This window comes from Bos javanicus, chromosome 7 (assembly GCF_032452875.1).
Source record: "Bos javanicus breed banteng chromosome 7, ARS-OSU_banteng_1.0, whole genome shotgun sequence".
NCBI classification, from domain to species: Eukaryota; Metazoa; Chordata; class Mammalia; order Artiodactyla; family Bovidae; genus Bos; species Bos javanicus.
The window spans coordinates 80,086,275-80,108,075 of NC_083874.1; the positions used below are offsets into that span (position 1 = coordinate 80,086,275).

At 41.7% G+C, this 21,801-nt stretch overlaps 1 protein-coding gene and 1 pseudogene across 1 annotated transcript in view; one reads left to right on the top strand and one right to left on the bottom strand.

The window, feature by feature from the left end:
* Nucleotides 1-8,889: 8,889 nt before the first annotated feature.
* The window catches only part of RARS1 (arginyl-tRNA synthetase 1), a 29,291-nt gene continuing 16,379 nt past the window's right edge, over nucleotides 8,890-21,801 (top strand). Inside the window, exons 1-9 of the mRNA XM_061424280.1 lie at nucleotides 8,890-8,995; nucleotides 10,356-10,490; nucleotides 13,405-13,593; nucleotides 14,688-14,796; nucleotides 15,344-15,444; nucleotides 16,688-16,809; nucleotides 18,887-19,007; nucleotides 20,750-20,879; nucleotides 21,483-21,587. Of these exons, the coding sequence (XP_061280264.1) occupies nucleotides 8,951-8,995; nucleotides 10,356-10,490; nucleotides 13,405-13,593; nucleotides 14,688-14,796; nucleotides 15,344-15,444; nucleotides 16,688-16,809; nucleotides 18,887-19,007; nucleotides 20,750-20,879; nucleotides 21,483-21,587 (1,057 nt within the window). The 5' untranslated portion in view covers nucleotides 8,890-8,950. The remainder of the gene's footprint in view (nucleotides 8,996-10,355; nucleotides 10,491-13,404; nucleotides 13,594-14,687; nucleotides 14,797-15,343; nucleotides 15,445-16,687; nucleotides 16,810-18,886; nucleotides 19,008-20,749; nucleotides 20,880-21,482; nucleotides 21,588-21,801) is intronic.
* LOC133251619 (large ribosomal subunit protein eL20-like) lies at nucleotides 15,536-16,537 on the bottom strand (annotated as a pseudogene).

A 21,801-nucleotide genomic window follows, 5' to 3' on the forward strand; every position in this document is an offset into this window, starting at 1 on the left:
CAGGGGTCTTCCCTGGTGGTCCAGCGGTTAAGAATCCATCTGCCAAGGCAGGGGCCACGGGTTCAATCCCTGGTCCAGGAAGATCCCACGTTCCTTGGGGCAACTAAGCCCGAGCTCCACAGCTATTGAAGCCTATTTGCCTAGAGCCTGTGCTCCACAAGAGAAAGCACCACACTGAGAAGCCTGCGTACCACAGTGAAGAGTAGCCCTGCTGCTAAGTCGCTTCAGTTGTGTCTGACTCTGTGCGACCCCATAGATGGCAGCCCACCAGGCTCCTCCGTCCCTGGGATTTTCCAGGCAAGAATGCTGGAGTGGGTTGCCATTGCCTTCTCCGAAAGAGTAGCCTTAGCTCACTGCAATTAGAGAAGACCTGTGCAACAATAAAGGCCCAGAGCAGCCAAAGATAATAAATAAAAATTAAAATACAGACTCCTGGACCCCTCTCTCACCATATCTGGATGGCCCAGAGACCTGCTTTTATCCACATTCCCACGTCAGTCTTATGCACAGTACAGTTCGAGGGACCCACTGGCCTAATGTGAATGAGACAGAGGCAAAGTGGTACAGCCCCACACTCGCAGGAAGTCACACAGGGGACAGTAATAGGAATGACCCTCTCCAGGCCATGAGGACTGCTGCTAGAGGGGTGATAGAGTAGACACCACCCCACTTCTTGGCTGCAGAGACTCTCCCCCACGTCCTCACTACATTCCTTACCTGGCTGTTCCTGGTGTATTATGTAGGAAGAACCTTTCTGGTGGCTCAGATGGTTGAGAATCTGCCTGCAATGCAGGAGACCCAGGTTCAATCCCTGGATTGGGAAGATCCCACAGAGGAGAGCATGGCAACCCACTCCAGTATTCTTGCCCTGAGAATCCCATGGAAAGAGGAACCTGGCAGGCTACAGTCCGTGGGGTTGCAAAGAGTTGGTCAGGACTGACTGAGTCCAGCAAAGTCCAAAGGGCACTCAAGTACTATGGTAGCAAACCCTTCCACTTCTATAGCATGGTCCTGAAGCTTTACTTATTTGTAACTCATTTATCTTAATAGTAGCCCTATCAGGTAGATAGTATCATGATCATTACTATTTTAGATAATTCCAGCTTAAGTTACTTGCCCAGCATCACACAGCTGGTAAGTGGTATAGCTGGGATTAAACCTAGAGTGTACTCTTCCTCACCACAATGACAAGTCTTCACATTTCTGTCCCCACCAGCTAGTTCCCTCCCTGAAGGCATCCTGTATTGCCAGTTTTTCCTATCTTTCCAGAGATAGGCAATGCATATACAATCTCACACATGTATTCTTTTTTTCCCACCTGAAGGGCATACTAACCAGACTATTTTAAGCCTTGCCTCTTCTCACTTAGGACAATATCTGTAAGCTATTTCCTTCTTTTTAACAACCACATAGTATTCCACTGCTTGTTCAAATGAATTGAGGGACATTTATGTTGTTGCTTTTACAGCATCTAATTACTCTCTTTTCCATTCAGCCTTTCACAAGAGTATGAGAGTATCTGTAGATAAATTACCGCCTATATTTTTATTTTTTTAACTTTTTAGTTTATATTGGAGTGTACTTGATTAACAATGTTTTGATAGTTCCAGGTGGACAGCAAAGGGGCTCTGCCATACATATACATGTACCCACTCTCCCCTAAACTCCCCTCCCATCCAGGCAGCACATAACATTGAGCCGAGTTCCCTGTGCTATACAGTAGGTCCTTGTTGGTTATCCATTTTAAATATAGCAGTGTGTACATGTCGATCCCAAACTCCCTAACTATGCCTTCCCCACATCTTTCCCCACCTGGAAACCGTAAGTTCATTCTCCACATCTGTGAGTCTGTTTTTGTTTTGTAAATAAGTTTATTTGTATCATTTGTTAGATTCTACATATAAGTGATAATATATTTGTCTTTCTCTGTCTGACTTAGTATTATAATCTCCAAATCCATCCATGTTGCCACAAATGGCATTATTTCATTCTTGTTATGGCTAAATAGTATTTTGTTGTAAGTATGTACCACATTTTCTTTATCCATTCCTGTGTTGATGGACCCTGAGGCTCCATGTCTTATTGCCTGCATTTTTCAAATGTTCCACGTAAAACTGTAAAAGTGCCTATAAGTCATTTCTTCTGTTTGCTGGCTTTATTAGGTGGCATGAGGATCAAGGACGTAATACGTTATAGGCACTGAACAGAATTCGGTCATTGATGAATGGTAGGGAACTTGTTATATTCTAGTAGAAATTATATTCTTACTATATTCTAGATGCTCCTGGGAATAACTAACGGTAGAAGTTTGTCCTGTACCACCCTGCTTCTCCCAGGGCACTGGGGACTGGTTTTACATTTATCTAGGAGAACATGGTGAGTCATATATTTATAAGACTTCCCAACCATAAATATACATGAAGCTAATCAGAAGTAACAAAATGACCTCTGCTTAACATTATAATAGTTTTTACCACTTGCATTTACATAGTTCATATTTTGGTTTTGAATCTGTGATCATGACGGTATTGGACACCTAGGAGCAGGCATCAGGCCTGTCTTGGGCACCATTTTAGCCCCAGGGCCAGAGCAGTCCTGACAGATGGCAGAGCCTCAAACAATTGTTCTGTGAATGAATTAGTCTAAGACCAAAATTCTGATTGCAGTTCTGCTAAGTAATAACATGAATCTGGGAAATTTCCAGCAGTTTTATTTTTTGTTTGTTCATGGGGATTTTTTGTGTTTTGTTTTTTCAGGGGTTTTTGACCTTTTGACAGGCTGTCTTGATAACCAGTGATTTCATGCAGAGTTTTCTAAAGAAGTATAGGAAGCACTGTTAGAGGGTACCTCGGTGGATTTTGTATAATTATAATCATACGTTTATTTTAACTTGGCTGTTGAACTCATGAATTCACAGCTACTACTCCTGAGGATGAGGCTAAGCAAGCATTTAAGTTCAGAAAGAATTCGATTTAAAGATTGATTTAATTTAATTTCCTATCTTAGGAAATTCCCTGGCAGTCCAGTGGTTAGGATTCAGTCCAGTGGTTAGGATTCTGCGTTTTCACTGCCAAGGGCAGTGGTCGAACCCTGGACTGGGAGCTAAATTCCTACAAGCCTTGTGGCATTGCCAAAAAAGATAAAATTTAAAAATCATATAATCAACAAAGAAACTTATCTGACAGTGATTGAGTCAATATATCTAGAATGGTGCTAGGTATCTGTAAGTGACTTTTCAACAACCATATAAGTATCCCACTAAATGAAATAAATAACTTGAATTAATTGATGGATATTTATGTTATTGCCACCCCCTTGCTTTTACACACAGTAAAATGCCTTCGTATTGGCTTAAGGCTGGTGTGACACTGGGCCCAGGTGCTGTACAAGTGGGAATGATGAGGGCCGGGGACCCTGGGACCCTTGATGACTTCCCCACCATCTCTCTGACAACAGGGAGAAGACATGGAGATCCTTTCACCTCCTGTTGGGTCAGAACTTTGTCTTGGTCCCCTCCTCTCCTTTTCAGAAGTCACTCCCTCTGTGCTTGGGGCAGTCCTCACTGGGAGCTGGAGGCTAAGAAAGAGGGCCTGCCCCACCTAGAGATTTCAGTATGCTTGGTGCCTGATTTTTTTCACTTTAGAATTTGTTTTCAGTTACTATGTAATTATAGGTATAAAAAAAAAAAATCTCAAATGCTACAGAAAGATATAAAATAAGACACCCTACCCTCTGGAATCTACAATTAATAATTGTTAATCAGGTGGTTTCCACTTAAATAATTGACCTTTATTCCCTGTTCATCATCTGCAGGCAAGAGCTGTCCCCTCCCTGCCATAAAGATGAGGAGATTCTGCCACAATATCCCTTTCTCCTTAGCAACACCTAATTTTTGTTAGTTACATGGTTATTTTTTATGTCGTTTAAAACAGTCACATTTACATGCTCCTCTGCAATGATCATCCAGCTTCCTATTATGAGTTGATTTGAAAATTAAGAACTGTTAACAGCATTTACAGTGCCATGGTTGAAGTAAATATTATTCACTATGGAAACAAAGTATGTTGGGTCATTAGACTTTTGTTCTGGGAAGGAGAATTCAAAGATCCAATCATCTTTTCCTTCCCTAGATAACCTTCTTCATTTCTTTCTGCTCATACTTAGTTCATTATTTCTCATTCCCCATGGCTTTATTTTTGGATTCCTAGTCCAAGAGCAAGTTCCATCAGTTCTACCTTCAAAATTTATTGTGAATCTGTCCATTTTATTTTTCCCTGTTACCACTTTGGTTCATTATCCCTCACCTGGATCACTTGCAAACCTTCTGTATTAGTTTGCTAATGATGCCATAACAGTCTGTCAAAGACTGGGGAGAGGCGGGCAGTGAGGGAGCTTCACCAACGGTTTATTTTCTCACAGTCCTGAAGGCTGCTGCTGCTAAGTCGCTTCAGTTGTGTCTGACTCTGTGCAACCCCATAGACGGCAGCCGACCAGGTTCCCCCGTCCCTGGGATTCTCCAGGCAAGAACACTGGAGTAGGTTGCCATTTCCTTCTCCAATGCATGAAAGTGAAAGTGAAGTCGGTCGGTCGTGTCCGCCTCTTCCCGACCCCAGGGACTGCAGCCTTCCAGGCTCCTCCGCCCATGGGATTTTCCCAGGCAAGAGTACTGGAGTGGGGTGCCATTGCCTTCTCCGTCCTGAAGGCTACAAGTCTGTAACCAAAGGGTCTGCAGGCAAGGGTGATTATTTCTGAGTCCACGCCCCTTGACTTGCAGATGGCAGCCTTCTCAGTGTGTCTGTACACAGTCTTCCTTCTGTGTGTGTGTGTGTGTGTGTGTGTGTGTGTGTGTGCGCGTGCGTGCGTGCGTGCACGCGCGCGCCTGTGTGTGCACGTGTGTGTGTCTACGTGCACGCGTGTGTGTGTCCTGTCTTATAAGGACACCAAACATATTGGATTAGGCCCCTCGCTCATGACCTCATTTAAATTAATTCCCTCTGTAAAGGCCCTGGTGGTGGTTTAGCCGCTAAGTCGTATCTGACTCTTGGGACTACACGGACTGTAGCCTGCCAGGCTCCTCTGTCCCTGGGATTCTCCAGGCAAGAATACAGCAGTGGGTTGTCATTAACTTCTCCAGGGAATGTTCTCGACCCAGGAATGGAACCCGGGTCTCCTGCATTGCAGGCAGACTCTTTACCAATTGAGCTACAAGGGAAGTAAAGGCCTTACCTCCAGATATACCACATTCTGAGATACTAAGGGGTCAGGCCTTTGACATATGGATTGGGGAGAGAATACAATTCACCCTGTAACAGCGCAACTTCCTTTTGAAAGACAGAAATCTGATTTTTCTGCTACGCCATCCAGTGGTTCACACTCTGCTTAGAACAAAATGAAACCGGCCCCCACCCCCATCGCCTTCACTTAAAATTCCTATATGCTTTGGTTTTGCCAGTCTTTCCATAACCGCTCACACCCAATCCCTCTTTCTGCTTTCCAGTAAACCTCGTTCCTGTCCGAGACCATTTGCATTTGCTATTCCCTGTCTAGAACCCTGTTGACTGAAGGAAAAAAAACAACCGGCCTGCGGGCTTTCTCTAGTTGCCGAGAGAGCGAGGGCAGATGTTGGTTGTGGTGGGCGGGCTTCCCACTGCGGCGGCTTCTCTTGTTGCGGAGCGTAGGCTCTCGGCGCATGCGCTCCAGTAGTTGCCGCACCAGGGCTCAGTAGCCGTGGTCCTCGGGCTTAGTTCCCCTGCGGACTGTGAAATCTTCCTGGACCAGGGATTGAACCCATGCCCCCTGAATTGGCAGACAGATTCTTATCCAATTATACCATCAGGGAAGTCCAGTTTTTAGTTTTTATTTCAACTTTTTTTTTTTTTTTGGTCACACTGCATCTTCACTGTGGCCTGTGGGCTTAGTTGCCCCCACAGCATCTCAGACCTTAGTTCCCTGACCAGGAATAGAACCTGTGTCGCCTGCATCCTGAGTTCCTTCAGGGTTCACTGTCCAGGGTGGCTGTCCTGGGATTGCCTGTTGGCTGCAACATCCTTTGTTTACGGATATGGCCGGAGACATTTTTCACTCACAACCCTCCTATTCATTACATAAAGAAATAGTTTTTTAGCGATGTCCTGTGACAAACTGGTTCATATGCAATTCAGGGTGTAGGAAGACATTCTAAGAGGGGTTACGGCCTGGACACACGAGAAGAATCTACTTACAGATTGTTAATTTTTGTATACTCTTTCCTAAAAAATTTTTGCTTGCAAATTCAGTTATCCGATTCTCTTTCTATAGCTCTCTTTCCACAGAGAAAGGCGTAACGCTCCTCCCACTACCCTGGGTGTAAACTAACAGGAACTGAACTAGGTATACTCTGTCAGGAAGAGATTTTCCTTTACCCTCTAGGTCTTTGGGCTTCCCTGGTGGCTCAGCTGGTAAAGTATCCGCCTACAATGCAGAGACCTGGGTTCGATCCCTGGGTTGGGAAGATCCTCTGGAGAAGGGAACGGTCCCCTACTCCAGTATTCTGGCCTGGAGAAGTCCACGGGTCATGGGTCGCAAAGAGTTGGACACAACTGAGCGACTTTCACTTCACTTCACTTCTAGGTTCTTTGAGCTGGCTGGTCTAAGAATTCAATGGACACGAGACAGTTTAGCAGGAGAAGTCACAGAAACATTTAATAATATGTATACATGGGAAAAACTCAGGAGAAATGAGGAACTCCCCAAATGGCTCAAACCCTTACCTTAAATACCACCTTCAGCTAAAGACAAAAGAAGCTATTGAGAGTAATAATGGTTTGGGAGTTCAGAGAAAAGCAATTCACATGGAGATGGAAAAGCAAGTGTTGGGTAAGTAAACATTTGAGATAAGTGTGGACCGTGATCTCTAGGCCCTGCCAAGTTTCCCCCAGCACACCTAGCCAATATTCTTTGCAGAGTTCGCTGGAGGTAGCTCTATGCCAGGAACAGGCCCTTTATCTAAATTCCTTAGGGAGCTGGGGACTTCTCTGGTGGTCCAGTGGCCAAGACTCCACATTCTCAATGCAGGGGGCCCGGGTTCAATCCCTGGTCAGAGAACTAGATCCCACAGGCCACATCTAATGATCCCACATCCTGCAACCAAGACCTGGCACAGCCAAATAAGTAAATATTTTTTTAAAAATAAATAGAATTCTTTAGGCAGCCAGTTCAGTTCAGTCACTCAATCGTGTCCAACTCTTTGCAACTCCATGGACTGCAGCACAACAGGCTTCCCTGTCCATCACCAACTCCCAGAGCTTGCTCAAACTCATCTCCATCAAGTCGGTGACGCCATCCAACTATCTCATCTCCTGTTGTTCCCTTCTCCTCCTGCCTTCAATCTTTCCCAGAATCAGGGTCTTTTCCAAAGAGTCAGTTCTTTATATCAGGTGGCCAAAGTATTGGAGTTTCAGCTTCAGCATCAGTCCTTCCAATGAATATTTAGGACTGATTTCCTTTAGGATAGACTGGTTTGGTCTCCTTGCAGTCCAAGAGACTCTCAGAGTCTTCTCCTATACCACAGTTCAAAAGCATCAATTCTTTGGTTCTCAGTTTCTTAGGCAGCTAATAAGGAGGTAAAAAGAAAAACTTCCTGAGTCTTCTGTTTCATAAAGAATAATCAGCCTAAATAATCACCAAAAAGATACATTTTGAGGTGGCAAATTTTGCTTCTCTACAACTTCAAGAGTTTCCCCTGAGGTTAACCCCTTTAGCACCAAACAAAAGAAATTTATTTAGAAGATGGCCCTTTTTCCTGCTTTATTTCGAAGGTGGACATCTATCTGTCCATTGATTTGACCATCCACCAACTCATCCATCCTTCCCTCCATCCATTTTTCTCTCTTAGAGAAGTAAAAAGGTATCACAGGAACATATATTAACACTTGTGTTTGGGTTAAAAATAAAAATAAAAGCAAACTTTAAAAATAAAAAAATGAAGAAAAAATGATATGAATTATTTGACTTGACAAAGAGAACTAGCTTTGCCAATTAATTAATATAGTGGAAATTTTTCATAAATTGCATGAGCTAAATTCACAGCTCCACAGTTTTGATGAAAATACATTAAGAGCACTTATAAAAGAAACAACATGCCAGAAAATAGTTCATCACAACTATTCAAATTTGTGGAAAGAGCTTTCAGATGTCAACTTTTAAAAGTCTGTAGGCTAGAGCATGAATTTTAAAAATTCTTATATGGGCCACAGAGGCAAAAATGTTTGGAGACCACTGTTTGAAGCACTGTGGCTCCTGGGAAAAGTGAACAAGACAGTTAAGGCCTCTGTCTTCTCAGAACTTAATCCCAGATTAGCCGTTCAAAATTTTAATTCAAATGTTACCCGCTCAGAGAGACCTTCCCTAAGTCACCCTATCACATTATCTTCGTGGCAATTAAAACTGAGATTATTTATTTTTTTGTCTGGTTTATCTATTTACTCTAAAATGTAACCTCCATGAAAGCAGGAACCATGTCGGACTTGTCCAGCTGGTGTTTCAGCGCCTGGAATAGTGATGGCATATTAATGTGCATAATAAATGCTATTGGGTAAATAATTTTGTTGGTTCTGTACCCATTTCACGGAGGGTTAAATGAAGCCCTTCTTAAACGCAGGCTTTAGTAAGTCCCTCTGTCTAAATCCATTGAGCACAGAGCAGCTCTGGTCGGATTCCCCTCAAATTCTTTGCTGTCCTCCCCACGTGAGGCTCTGAAGGCTGCAGCCCTCATCCAGGCAGAAAATTCCCCGCGAATTTTCCCCGCAGTTTCTCCCAAATTCCACCAGGGGGCAGCAGAGGAGGAGACGACAACACCCAGCCAGCCAAGCGTGGCTGGGCAGGGCCGGGGAAGAAGGGGAGGGGTTCCGCTTCCGAGGGGGCTTACTGCTTCCGCTTCCGGCGACTTGGAGGTTAGGGCGCTGACGCGAGGATGGACGCCTTAGTTGCTCATTGCTCCGCGCGGCTGCTGCAGCAGGTAGTACCGCATGGGGCCGGTGGGAAGGTTTGAAATGGAGGCCCCAGGGCCCGGCTCCCGCCCTGGCAGCACCAAGACAACGGCAGCGAGGCGGGGACCGACCTGCTCCCTTCCGACAGGGGCAGCGGAGTCCCCATACACGGGCCTGTGCTGCCTCGGAGGTTAATGCCCTCCCAGGAACGCTTTCCAAGAGATGGGAGGGGAAGAACCCTGGGTTCCCAGGCCCGGGTGACAATGACGTCCAGCGAGGGGGAGGGTCCCCCTCTCTTTGACATCCCCCAAGCCAGCATCTACAGCGGGGCTGGAGCTTGGCGTGTCGAGTCCCGCCTCGACCAGTGCTCGTTCTTCCCCGAACACGCGCGCTCTGTCGGGGGAAGCGCGGGAACACACAAAGAGGAAAGTAGGGTGAGAGCAGGAGCCCTGGGCCCTGTTTGCAGCTCAGCACTGCGTTCTGTCCATGATACTGTGCAAGAGGAATCCTGAGATTCTTTTTTCTCAGCCCGTGTAGGGGCTGATTATCAAGCTGGGGTTTGCTTCTTGCCTTAAGTGTTCGTGGAGAAAGAACTGCAAGAGCTTGTCAAGAAGTGACAGTTTCCTTACATTCCAGGTGCAGGTGGGGAGGGGTGGGAGGATGGGGACCGCTTCATTGCTAAATCCGTCACAAGCTGGTCAAGTCAATTGTCACGTTCTTTATTATTTCGAGTCATATGGTCTTTTTCGGTGTGGGGACATAGGTATACTCGCAGTGGGTTGTGATAAGAAGAATGGAGATGATTTCTGAAAAGTGTTGAGCTCTGTGCCTGGAACACAGTATGCTCATTTATGGCACACTGTGTTTTTGTCTTTGCTGTAATTATGCCCAGATAAACAATCACATTTAAAGTGAGGAATCTCTCCTTGAATAACACAGTTTGGTAGCTTTATTTCTTTTGAATTGACATGTCTTTGGTTTGGGGTATTAGAGTAAAACATCTAGTCTAGGACTTAGGACACTGGAAACAAAGAGAGGATAAAAGGGGAAAGTCCTTTTGTCTCAGAAAAGGCAAAAGCAGAGGGACTTGAACCACAGAAGCAAGCCATCTGAAGGGGATCCGATTGCAGGCTTAAGACTCCTGTTCCTCCTCTCCAACACAAACAAATACTTTTTGCTTAGCAAGGATAGTATCAGTAATGTCATCAAAAAATGACATTGGTAATGTCATCAAAAACCACAACTTATCAAAGGCAAAGTCCTTAATTGCTATCACCTCTACCATGCCCAGATGGAGAGGAGGGGAGATAAGGAAGTAAGTTTATGGTTCAGTTTATCACATCTGGGAGTTATCAATCATGATGGACCAAGGTGGCTGTTCTTTCCTAGGAAAAAGAGATTAAGTTTCTGACTGCTGAAATTGATCGGTTGAAAAACTACAGCTGTTCAGAAGCTTCTGCAGATTTGGAGAAGTTGCGGGAAGAAAATTTAAAATTAAAGTATCGACTGAATATCCTTCGAAAAGTGAGTACTCTGGGCTTTGGTTTCATTCTGCAATTTAAATTATTGTGTCTTTTTAAAAATCCTTGTTAGTGAAAATACTGAAAGGAATTTGGCAAAAGGACTTAAACCCTGTCCTTTTCCCCTGCATTAGATAAGTTAGGAGTAAGTTGTTGGTGCAGATAATGGAGAAATTGCTGTTTTCCTTCTGGGCCCTTTAAATGTTTCATCATACTAAGTGTGTAGCCAGCTTAATTTTCAGTAATTGCTTATATCAAGTCAAAATATTTTTAACTACACCCACAGTCCTTCTCTGCTTTAAGTTGGTTATTTTACAGTTTTATTTTTGTGCTTTACAGAGTCATATTTGTGGGAAGGTTCTTTTCCCGTTAGTATTTTGGAACATTTTTTCCCATGAAGCTTGTGTTGTATTGGTTATTTCATGACTTCATAGTCTTAACAGTGTTTATTGATTTTGTCAGAAAATTGAGCTTGCTTCCGTTGGGGCTTTAATTTCTTGGCCTGCTCTTCAGGTCTACTGATGACACGTCCTGGGCGATGATGACCTCACTCCCATAATTGTTCGGCTCTGTGTGTTCTCTACTACTTTCAGGCAGGCTGCACTGGCATTATACCTTCTTTCCAAAGCTTCCTCTTATTTATTCATCTTAGACTCTGCCTGCCCCACTGCCATGAAGTCTTTTTTTATTACCTACTTTGAGTCTTCTAAAATAAAAAAATTACGTTTCCAGGGAATTGTCCCCAAAATATCTCAACCTTTCTGATTACCTCATTCATTCCGCACTTATTTATATTCATTTCTCTGTTTATTTCACGTCAAAATTATTGTTAAATACCTGGTATGTGCTGGAAGCTGGGAGGGAGAAGGTACAAAAGGAAGTGTATTCTTTTGTTGTTGTTGTTGAAGTATAATTGCTTTACAACCTTCTGTTAGTTTCTCCTGTACAACAACTATGAATCAGCTGTGTGTGTACACATACACCCTCTCTCTTGGACCTCCTTCCCACCCTCCAATCCTCTGCTACGCAACACATGTGTTATATCCTTCAAAAAGTGAGTACTCTGGGCTTTGGTTTCATCCTGCAATTTAAATTATGGTGTCTTTTAAAAAAATCCTTGTTAGCGAAGATTCTGAAATTTGATAAAAGGACTCAAACCCCATCCTTTCCCCCTGCATTACACAAGGTAGGAGTAAGTTGTTGGTGCACATAATGGAGAACTTGAACTCCCTGTGCTACTCCCTGTTCCCACTAGCTGTTTTATCCATGGACATGTATTTATGTTGAACCTAATTGCCCAGCCCAGCCCACCCTCCCTCTCCCACGCTTGCACATCCGTTCTCTACCTTTGCTTATCTATTCCTGCCCTGAAATCTAGATTTTTCTAGATTTCACATACATGCGTTATATACAATATTTGTTTTTCTTTCTCTGACTTACTACACTCTATTTGACAGACTTAGGTCCATCCACATCTCTACAAATCTCCCGTTGAGCTGTCATGTTCTTTTCAAGATTAAGTCTTACGTTAGTATTTATTAGAAAAACAGGTACATTTTTTCATCAGTGACGATGTTAAGGTTGCTATGTGATGGTGCTCTTATTACAAAATCACAGATTTTGAGTTATCTCCTGATGCTAATTTTCTTATAAGTTCTGTTGTTTTAGGAGGGTGTTTTAGTTAGTTTGGTTTTTTTTTGCATAATGTGATGTTTCAGAATGCTTATATTGAATTGTAGCAAAGATGCTTGTACCATATGTAATATTTCTTCACCTCATGGAACTTAACATTTTAAAGGAGAAGAGAGTGTTCACCTTGAATCCTGGCTTTGCCTCTTCCCTTTATCATTTTTAGCAAGTTACTTAATCTCTAACCCACAAGGAAATGGTGATAGTAGTCACAAACTCCATTTTTGTTATGTAGGTGACGTAAGGCAATGCACATAAATAAAGCACTTGACTCCGCTCTTGACACTTGAATCACTCAGGAGCGCTCAGTTCAGTACTGCTCGAATAATAGTTTTCATTATTGTTGCCATTCATATTACACATCGACACTTTGACTAATGTAAACTCATGATTAGTGTGTAGACAGCACGTTCGTCTGTCTCTTTAGGCCATATCTACTCAGTCACCAGCCATCTTGACCTGCTACATGGCGGGTACAGGGCTAGGTGCCAGAACTTTTGTTGTTTAGTTGCTTGTCCAACACTTCTGCAACCACACGGACCGTCACCTATCGGGATAGAACCATAAATAAGACACTTTCTTTGCAATCAGAATATTTAGAGAAATTTCAGATCTGTCCAAACACAGATAATTTGGAGAAGGTATGAAAAGTGCAATAATGGAGGTAATTAATTAATTATATACCATCTTAAATGAGTGTATTCCACTTCTGAGAAGGTGAGAGATAGGAAGTACCACGGGGTTATTTTGCAGGAAGACAAAACAATCTGTTACTCTGATACATTAATATTACCCATCAGTATTTTTGACCTGTTTCATTTCATGCTTGAAAGGGTCAGCGTTTTAATGAAGAGATTAAATGTTTTTATTGTTTTTGTCCATAGAGCTTTCAGTTCCAGCATTTGATAGGAAGTTATTTAGGATTGATTTTATATTATTTTCTCGGTGCTTTAGGAAGCTAAGAAAATCATCAGCCCCTTACTCCCTCTTGCTGGCTTCTGTTATATTAAATAACTGTAGAAAGAAAGTACATGGGGAATTTTTACATGTATGTCTTAGATGCTGTGGGATAGACTTGTCCTATTAATGCTTCTCAGCACATCCTAAATATGAGAGTGTTACACTAGGAGTGTGTGTTACCTTTCAGTTTCAAGATACTTGAAGGCTTCTCAAAATATTTGGGAAATTTTTGTATAAAGTTTATTAACATTTACATTCTTTTCTTACAGAGTCTTCAAGCAGAAAGGAACAAACCAACCAAAACTATGATTAACATCAATAGCTGCCTGGAAGAGGTCTTTGGTTGTGCCATTAAGGCTGCCTATCCAGTTTTGGAAAATCCTCCACTGATTGTGACTCCAAGTCAGCAGCCCAAGTTTGGGGACTATCAGTGTAATAGTGCTATGGGCATCTGTCAGGTAATTATATTATTATAAAGCATTCTTTGTGCTTTGATTTTCTTAAGCATTACAGTTATCATTGCGTGCATGCGTGCTCAGTCATGTCTGTCTCTTTTGCAACCCCATGGACTGTAACCCGCCAGGCTCCTCTGCCCGTGGGATTTCTCAGGCAAGAATACTGAAGTGCATTATCATTTCCTTCTCCAGGGAGCTTCCTGACTTGGGGATCAAACCCACGTCTCCTGCATCAGCAGGCAAATGCTTTACCACTGAGCCACCTGGGAAGCCCATAATTATCATTTACATAAATAATAGAGCATTGTATCCTCAGTAAAAACATTTTCCACAGTTCTGAAAAGCTTGAGGAAAGGGACTGTGTGTTTTTAATGTTTAAAAAGCACAAATTTTAATATTTAAATTATATATACTCACTATTTAGGTAAATAGCTGATACTGTTTTAGCACATTCCTCCTTTTGTGTCCAGGATAACTGACTTATTGTTGAGGAATTAGAAGTTAGCTAATTAGCACCAGCATTCCCATCAAATATTTGATGGAGATGTGTCTGTGAGATAGGCTTGTGTATTTCATGTTCAGTCAGAGGAGTTCCCTGTTTCTAATAGCTAATGTGTTAGTAGTTTATTGCGCTTGGTTTGGGACTTTTTGATTTCTTTTCATTGCTGAATAGAAAGGCTTCATCTAAAGAGATCAGATTTTTTCCTGGATAATTTTTGTGTGTCTGTGCTGGAGTTAAGTTTATAAGGGTGCTATTTACTACTCAAATCTGAATATTGCACACTTTCATGATTTGAAAATTAGAAATGTAAATATTCTGGAACAGGCATTATAACTAAAGACTTCAAAAGTCTTCATTAAGAAGTTCTAGATAGCTGTGGCAGCTCATTCTGAAGAGAGGTCCTGTGGTTTTGGCACTTTTCCATTCCCCCGGCACTGTTGCTGTCTGATGCTTTAATCTCTCTTTACAAGGTCACTGGTCTCTGCTGCTGCCTTCTAATGAGTCTTGTGTCAGTTGAATCTGATGCTTTGTCAGCTGTGCGTTTCCTAGTAATTTGCTGAGACCTGTTGTGTAATCAATCATTTATGTTTTATAGATGCTTAAAACCAAGGAACAGAAAGTTAATCCAAGAGAAATTGCTGAAAACATTGTCAAACACCTCCCAGACAATGAATATATTGAGAAAGTTGAAATTGCTGGTCCTGGTATGTCATAATGTACTCTAAAGTAGTTCTATTGATTGCTGAGTCCTTTTGAAATAAGAAAAGAAAACCATTTTAAATATAAACATAAGGTTAAAACTCATGTACTGAACAAGATGATGAAAACACGTTGGATTGGGAGTTAGGAAACTGAGGTTTTAAACGAGACTTACTCACCTAGTTGTGGATGAGTTACTTTATTGCCTTGTCACTCAGTTTCTCATCAGCAAAAAGGAGATAATGATGGCAGATACTCTGTGGCAGAAGGATCGTTTATTTTCTGTTAAGAGTTAAATCATTCGCTGGGAGTGAAGGGGTCCTGCATTAAGTAGGAAGCTTTCAGGAAAGTGGTGAAACTAGATGTGGAAACAGGGAGCTCATAAGAGGGCTCAAGCCAAGGCCCCAGGTGCTGTTGGAAGCCTGAAAAGTTTCACCAGAGCCACACTAGGGTTCTGGAGCCAGCATAAGTGAAATTGAGAAGTGCTTTGGGAGTAGCAATCTTCAAAGTTGGAAGCTATCTGATTTTTTTCTCTTCTCTGTTTTTCTTTAGGTTTTATTAATATCCACTTAAGAAAGGGCTTTGTATCACAACAGTTGACCAATCTCTTGGTGAATGGTGTTAAAATACCTTCCATTGGAGAGAACAAAAAGGTATATGTATATTTTTTGATTGATAGCATAATACATTAGAACTCTATTAGCTGTAGCTAAAAATGGCTTTCACTTTTTATATTGAGATTTAACTATTCATATTTTGAGATTATGAACATAGCTGTGAAGTAACCTATCCACTGGGTCTTTTTGTTTTTTTGAAGTCTGGGATCTTCTGCCAGCCTTCAGTAGGTGATCTGTAGGAGTTGCTCCACATGCAGATGTATTTTTGATGTATTTGTGGGGAGGAAGACGATCTCCATATCTTAGTCCACCACTATCTTGAAAGTTCCCCCTTCCCCTGGGTTTTTTTTTTGTTTCCGGTTTTCCCACTTGAGTTTTATTTGGGCAGACCCGGGGACAGAGAGGGCCTACACCTAAAAGAAGGTGTTGGGCCTCTTGTTGGCGAAGTGTGGCTTGTGCTGGCAACGGAGGGCCTGGTGCGGCAGTGGGAACCTGATCTTGGAGTCTTGGGACTGCTTGACCGCTGGTCGGTGGCACTTGCTGGCTGCGATCTCCTCCACCTTCACGATCTGGATTGAGTGGGCCCAGGCTTGGTGCCAGTGCCCATGTCTCGGTAGCCCTGGGTGACGGCACCAGCTGTAGTCAGGTCCTGCTACTCCCAGTGCATGCTGTGGGAGTCACAGTGCAGCCAGATGCCGAAGTTCTTCACCCACAGGGGAGATTTCTAACACCTGTCCACAGTAGACCATTTCCCCTGAGGATTTCTTCATCGTCTTCAGTGGAGACACAAAAGTACCAGAAGCGGGACTTGGCAACAGCGTGATTAGGCGCAAAAATTCTCATACGATAGAGGGGCAGCATGCAGCATTTGGGGGTCGGCAGGCAGCACTCCACCACCTTATACTCAGAGAGCGTCCCTGAGGCCTTCATGGTGCTCTACCCACAATTGCCACCACCCTCGAAAAAGCTCCCCTGGGTCTTGATTGCTATATGATTTTTGTTTTCATTCCCCAAGGCGTTTGAGGTAGCCAACTGATATTTATGAGTTGTCTCTGAAATAAAGAATAGATAACTTATTTAAACAGATTTGATTATTTTTCAATTAATGATGGACAAGTTCCATCAGAAATCCTAAAAGTTCCATCAGAAATCCTAATAGTTGCATTACAATCCAAGCTAATGTTTAAGCCTTGTTTATTATTAAATGTTATTAATGAAAGTGTTAGCAAAAGAAAATGTTTATATCCCTCTCTAAAAAAATCTTTACTATTTATCCCAGGTTATAGTTGACTTTTCCTCTCCCAACATAGCTAAAGAGATGCATGTAGGCCACCTCCGGTCAACAATCATAGGCGAGAGCATGTGCCGCCTCTTTGAGTTTGCAGGATATAACGTGCTGAGGTACGTACTCTTGCCTTTCTTTGGAGATTTCTATAGAAAAGAAAGTTATCACTAGAGAAAGAACCTTTGATTAAATCAGTGATTCTTAAGTGTCTGCTTCATAATCACCCATTACGCTTTTAAATTATATCTTTGGCCCCTCCTTTGGACTAATAGCTATTAAGACTTGGGGTGGATGTAGAACCAAGGGGAAAACTCCCTCATTTATTGCACAGATATTCCTTGAGTGCCTCCTGTATACTGCTGCTGCTAAGTCGCTTCAGTTGTGTCCAACTCTGTGCGACCCCATAGATTGCAGCCCACGTGGCTCCCCCGTCCCTGGGATTCTCCAGGCAAGAACACTGGAGTGGGTTGGCATTTCCTTCTCCAATGCAGGAAAGTGAAAAGTGAAAGTGAAGTCACTCAGTCGTGTCTGACTCTTCTCGACCCCATGGACTGCAGCCTACCAGGCTCCTTCGTCCATGGGATTTTCCAGGCAAGAGTACTGGAGTGGGGTGCCATTGCCTTTTCTGTCCTGTATACTAGAAGTATATATTTTAGTGGGAGACGTAAGCAAGAAACAGATTGTACTGGACCTTGTAGCCCATGGTAGGAAATTGCAGTTTTATTAAATGCAGTGGGAAGCTTTTGGAGAGTCTTAGTAGGGCATATAATCTGATTAGAGATTGCCCTGGTTTCTTCAAATAAACTAGACAAAGAAGGGAAAAGGAACTATAGTAATTAATTAGAAGTCTGTTTTAATAATCCAGCTAAGAGTTGACTCATTGGAAAAGACTGATGTTGGCAGGGATTGGGGGCAGGAGGAAAAGGGGACGACAGAGGATGAGATGGCTGGATGGCATCACTGACTCGATGGATTTGAGTTTGAACAGGGAGGCCTGGCGTGCTGCGATTCATGGGGTCACAAAGAGTCGGACACGACTGAGGAACTGAACTGAAGAGATGATCTGATGGTTTGAGGTTAGATGAAAGCAGTGAGGAATGAGAAGTGATTGGATTGATATATTTTGAAGAATTTTGTCCACTGATATTTGCTAAGTCACTTCAGTCGTGTCCGACTCTGTGTGACCCCATAGACAGCAGCCCACCAAGCTCCCCTGTCCCTGGGATTCTCCAGGCAAGAACACTGGAGTGGGTTGGCATTTCCTTCTCCAATACATGAAAGTGAAAAGTGAAAGTGAAGTCGCTCAGTCGTGTCCGACTCTTAGCGACCCCATGGACTGCAGCCCACCAGACTCCTCCATCCATGGGATTTTCCAGGCAAGAGTACTGGAGTGGGGTGCAATCGCCTTCTCTGATATTTGGGAACTACTAAATTATACTGAAATAATTGGTTGAAAAGTTACGTTTTCATAAAATTATGGTAATGACCAACATTGACCTGACTGCCACTCTCCCAGTTAACTAAGCAATAAACAGATCACAGTCCATTCATAGGAACTTCATTCAGCAAATCCTGTAGGCCAGGTGTTTGCAGGCTCATTATTGGGTATCTAATGACAAACATAACAGACCTTGTCTTTGCCTCTCAGACCAGATGAGGAAACACCTTCATAAAAAGAACACTACTAAACATGATGTACTGGCACTTAATGTTTGTGGTTCCTAATGGAATATAAGTTCAGTTCAGTCGCTCAGTTGTATCCAACTCTTTGCAACCAACCCCACAGACTGCAGCATGCCAGGCTTCCCTGTCCGTGACCAACTCCTGGAGCTTGCTCAAACTCAAGTTCATTGAGTCGGTGATGCCATCCAACCATCTCATCCTCTGTCGTCCCCTTCTCCTCCCATCTTCAATCCTTTCCCAGCACCAAAGTCTTTTCAAATGAGTCAGCTCTTCACATCAGGTGGCCAAAGTATTGGAGTTTCAGCTTCAGCATCAGTCCTTCCAATGAATATTCAGGACTGATTTCCTTTGGGATTGGCTGGTTTGATCTCCTTTCAGTCCAAGGGACTCTCAGGAGTCTTCTCCAACTCTACAGTTCAAAAGCATCAATTCTTTGGCACTCAGTCTTCTTTATAGTCCAGTTCATGTTTATCATTTTTAAGTGGTTTTATGTTCTGTGTCTGATACTAGATTAAACCATGTAGGAGACTGGGGAACCCAGTTTGGCATGCTCATTGCTCACCTGCAAGATAAATTTCCAGATTACCTAACAGTTTCACCTCCCATTGGGGATCTTCAGGCTTTTTATAAGGTTTGGTGCCATTTATTTTTGTATTATTTGTGTGTCTATCAATTATCATAATTGTTTTCCTTAGGGAGTTTTAAATGGTATTTGAAGCTATTATGGGGTTAAATAAAAGTTGCTCCATTCTCTGTTCCTCAGTGTAGCATGTTTGCTTTTATTGGTGTATGTTAAAAATTTAAATCTACAGCATTACCCATTCTTACGTGAATTTAGGAGTTTGTTAGTCAGAGTACATTTTAGTATTTCAAAATGTTGATGCTGCTGTTATCTTCCTGATTCTGTATGTTTTGAAAGCATTATTAAGTATAAACAGTTTTTTAAAGACAAATTTACCATAAACCATAATTTTAAATAAATCACTGTAGTAAACAGTCTTTGACTCTTTCACTTATCCGTATATAAACTTTTATTATATCAATTGTGGTTATAGTAACATTTTTGTATTGTACCTATTTAAAGTTTTATCATACTCTTTCATGTTAATTTGTGACCACATCTTATTTTGGATTTGTAGACCAAAGTGTATGCTCCTTATTATTTGGTTTTCCCCCCCCATTTTGGGGATGCTCAGTAAGTAACTTCATGTTTTTACTTGTAGGTTTACTTGTAGGTTGTACCTACATGTTTCTACATGTAAGTTTTCTCATTTTTAAAATTGTTTTCTTATGATAGAGTCCCAAGAATAGGATTACTGTATTAAGAAATAATATAGTACTTAAAACTTTTTTTGGTTGGTTGGTAACTGGCTTTTTTAGAGGTTTTTTTTTTAATCTTTTGGTATGTATTTTCTAATGAAAAGATTGAAAATTGTTTACTGGTATCAGTTAAGTGAAATAGCTATAATCTGCTGGAATTCTGTGCACTGAATACAATGGGCAAATCTATTAATGCCATATAATATTTAAAACACATTGCTGAATTTTAATACCAAGGATAAAAGAAAAACCATATATTTATAGTTTTTAAAACATACAGATCTGTGATTGCAAAGAGATACCTAGAATTTTCATCAGAATGTTATTGCTGGTTAGTTTGGGATAGGGTTAACAATATTTTTTTAATAAGCACGTTTTGCTTTCAAAGTAGATAGGAACCAATGAAAGCAATTTTTTTTATTTTTGGTTGCTCAGGGTCTTCGTTGCTCCACACGGGCTTTCTCTAGCTGCAGCTGCGGGGGCTGCTCTCTAGTTGCACGCTGGCTTCTCTCGTTGCAGAGCCCACGCTTGAGGCTCTCGGGCGTCAGTAGTTGTGGCGCACAGGCTTAGTTGCCCCACGGCATGTGGCGTCTTCGCAGACCAGGAATCAAACCTGTGTCCCCTGCACTGGCACGCAGATTTTTATCTGCTGTGTCACCAGGGAAGTCCATGATTTTATTTTTAATTACCACCCCCCCAAAAAAAAAATTATTTAGAAAGGAAATTAGAACCTGGAAAATTCAGCCTCATGTGTTAGCTGTACATTGTCATTCTCCCGGAACACAAGCACTAGTGTGAACTAGAAAGGTGGAGGTAGCATTGTGATCAAATGTTACATTTTTAAGGAAAATTATTTCAGAAGTAATAATTGGGTTTTATTAGCACATTCATTTGTAACAACATTCTTTGACTAATTTAGCAGACTAAATTAGCAGATCTAAATTTTTACTTCCTCTGTTTTTTTTTTGTGGGATTTTTTCTTTTTTTTTAGAAATGTGTTTTATCTAGAAATATGGGGCTGATTGTTTACAAACCTTGCCTTTTTTAATATAGGAATCCAAGAAGAGATTTGATACTGAGGAGGAATTTAAGAAGCGAGCATATCAGTGTGTTGTTTTGCTCCAGAGTAAAAATCCAGACATCATAAAAGCTTGGAAACTCATCTGTGATGTCTCCCGCCAAGGTAAGCTTCTGGGCTTTGTTTATTTTTCCAGCGAATACTACTGCATGTAGTTTCTTGAGTATTCAGAATTGACTTTGAATGACGTATTAAATATTCAAGGGCTAACAAATAGATTTTTTTTTCTTACATATTTTCTGAAATTGAAACTACAAAGAAAGTTTATTTATAAAGACAGGCAGGTGCAAAATTTAATTTCTTTAGAAGTCAGGAAAAATTAGTTAGAAAAAAAGTAGAAAGGAAAAAGATGCTATTCACATTAAGCATCCGAAGCTATAAAATCCTTACAAATAAATCTATCCAGAAATATGTAGGGCTAAAATGAAGGGAAATAACACCAGGGTGGAACAGAATGTTTGGGTAGAGTGTCATGCCACGTCCCCTAGTTCTCCATATTCATTTATGGTTTCAAGACAGTTCTGAGTGTTCAGACTTGACAGTGTTATCTGAAAGGTCACTTTGAAGAACAGATGAACACGAATAGCCAGTAGATCTTTGGAAGAGGCTGGTGGCTGTTTTGCCACACGAGGCAGTAAAATGTATTGTGTTACTGTAGGTTATCTTTTTAAATTATACATTCTCTTTATTTTATGACTTTTTCCCTAGAGTTTAATAAAATCTATGAGGCATTGGACATCTCTTTAATAGAGAGGGGAGAATCCTTCTATCAAGATAGGATGCATGATATTGTAAAGGAGTTTGAAGATAGAGGTAAGCACTCTTTTTTTATTTTTAACTTGATTCTACAAATTTTCAAACATAGGCAAAAGCAGAGAGAATATTATAGTGACATCCCAGCTTCATGCACTTGTCACCAACTTAATTATGAACACAGGCAGACCTTATTGTGTCTGTTACCTTCCTGTACACTGCTTATATAATTTCTTCTATAACTGCTTTGGTTTGTCTCTGAAACAACAGACCC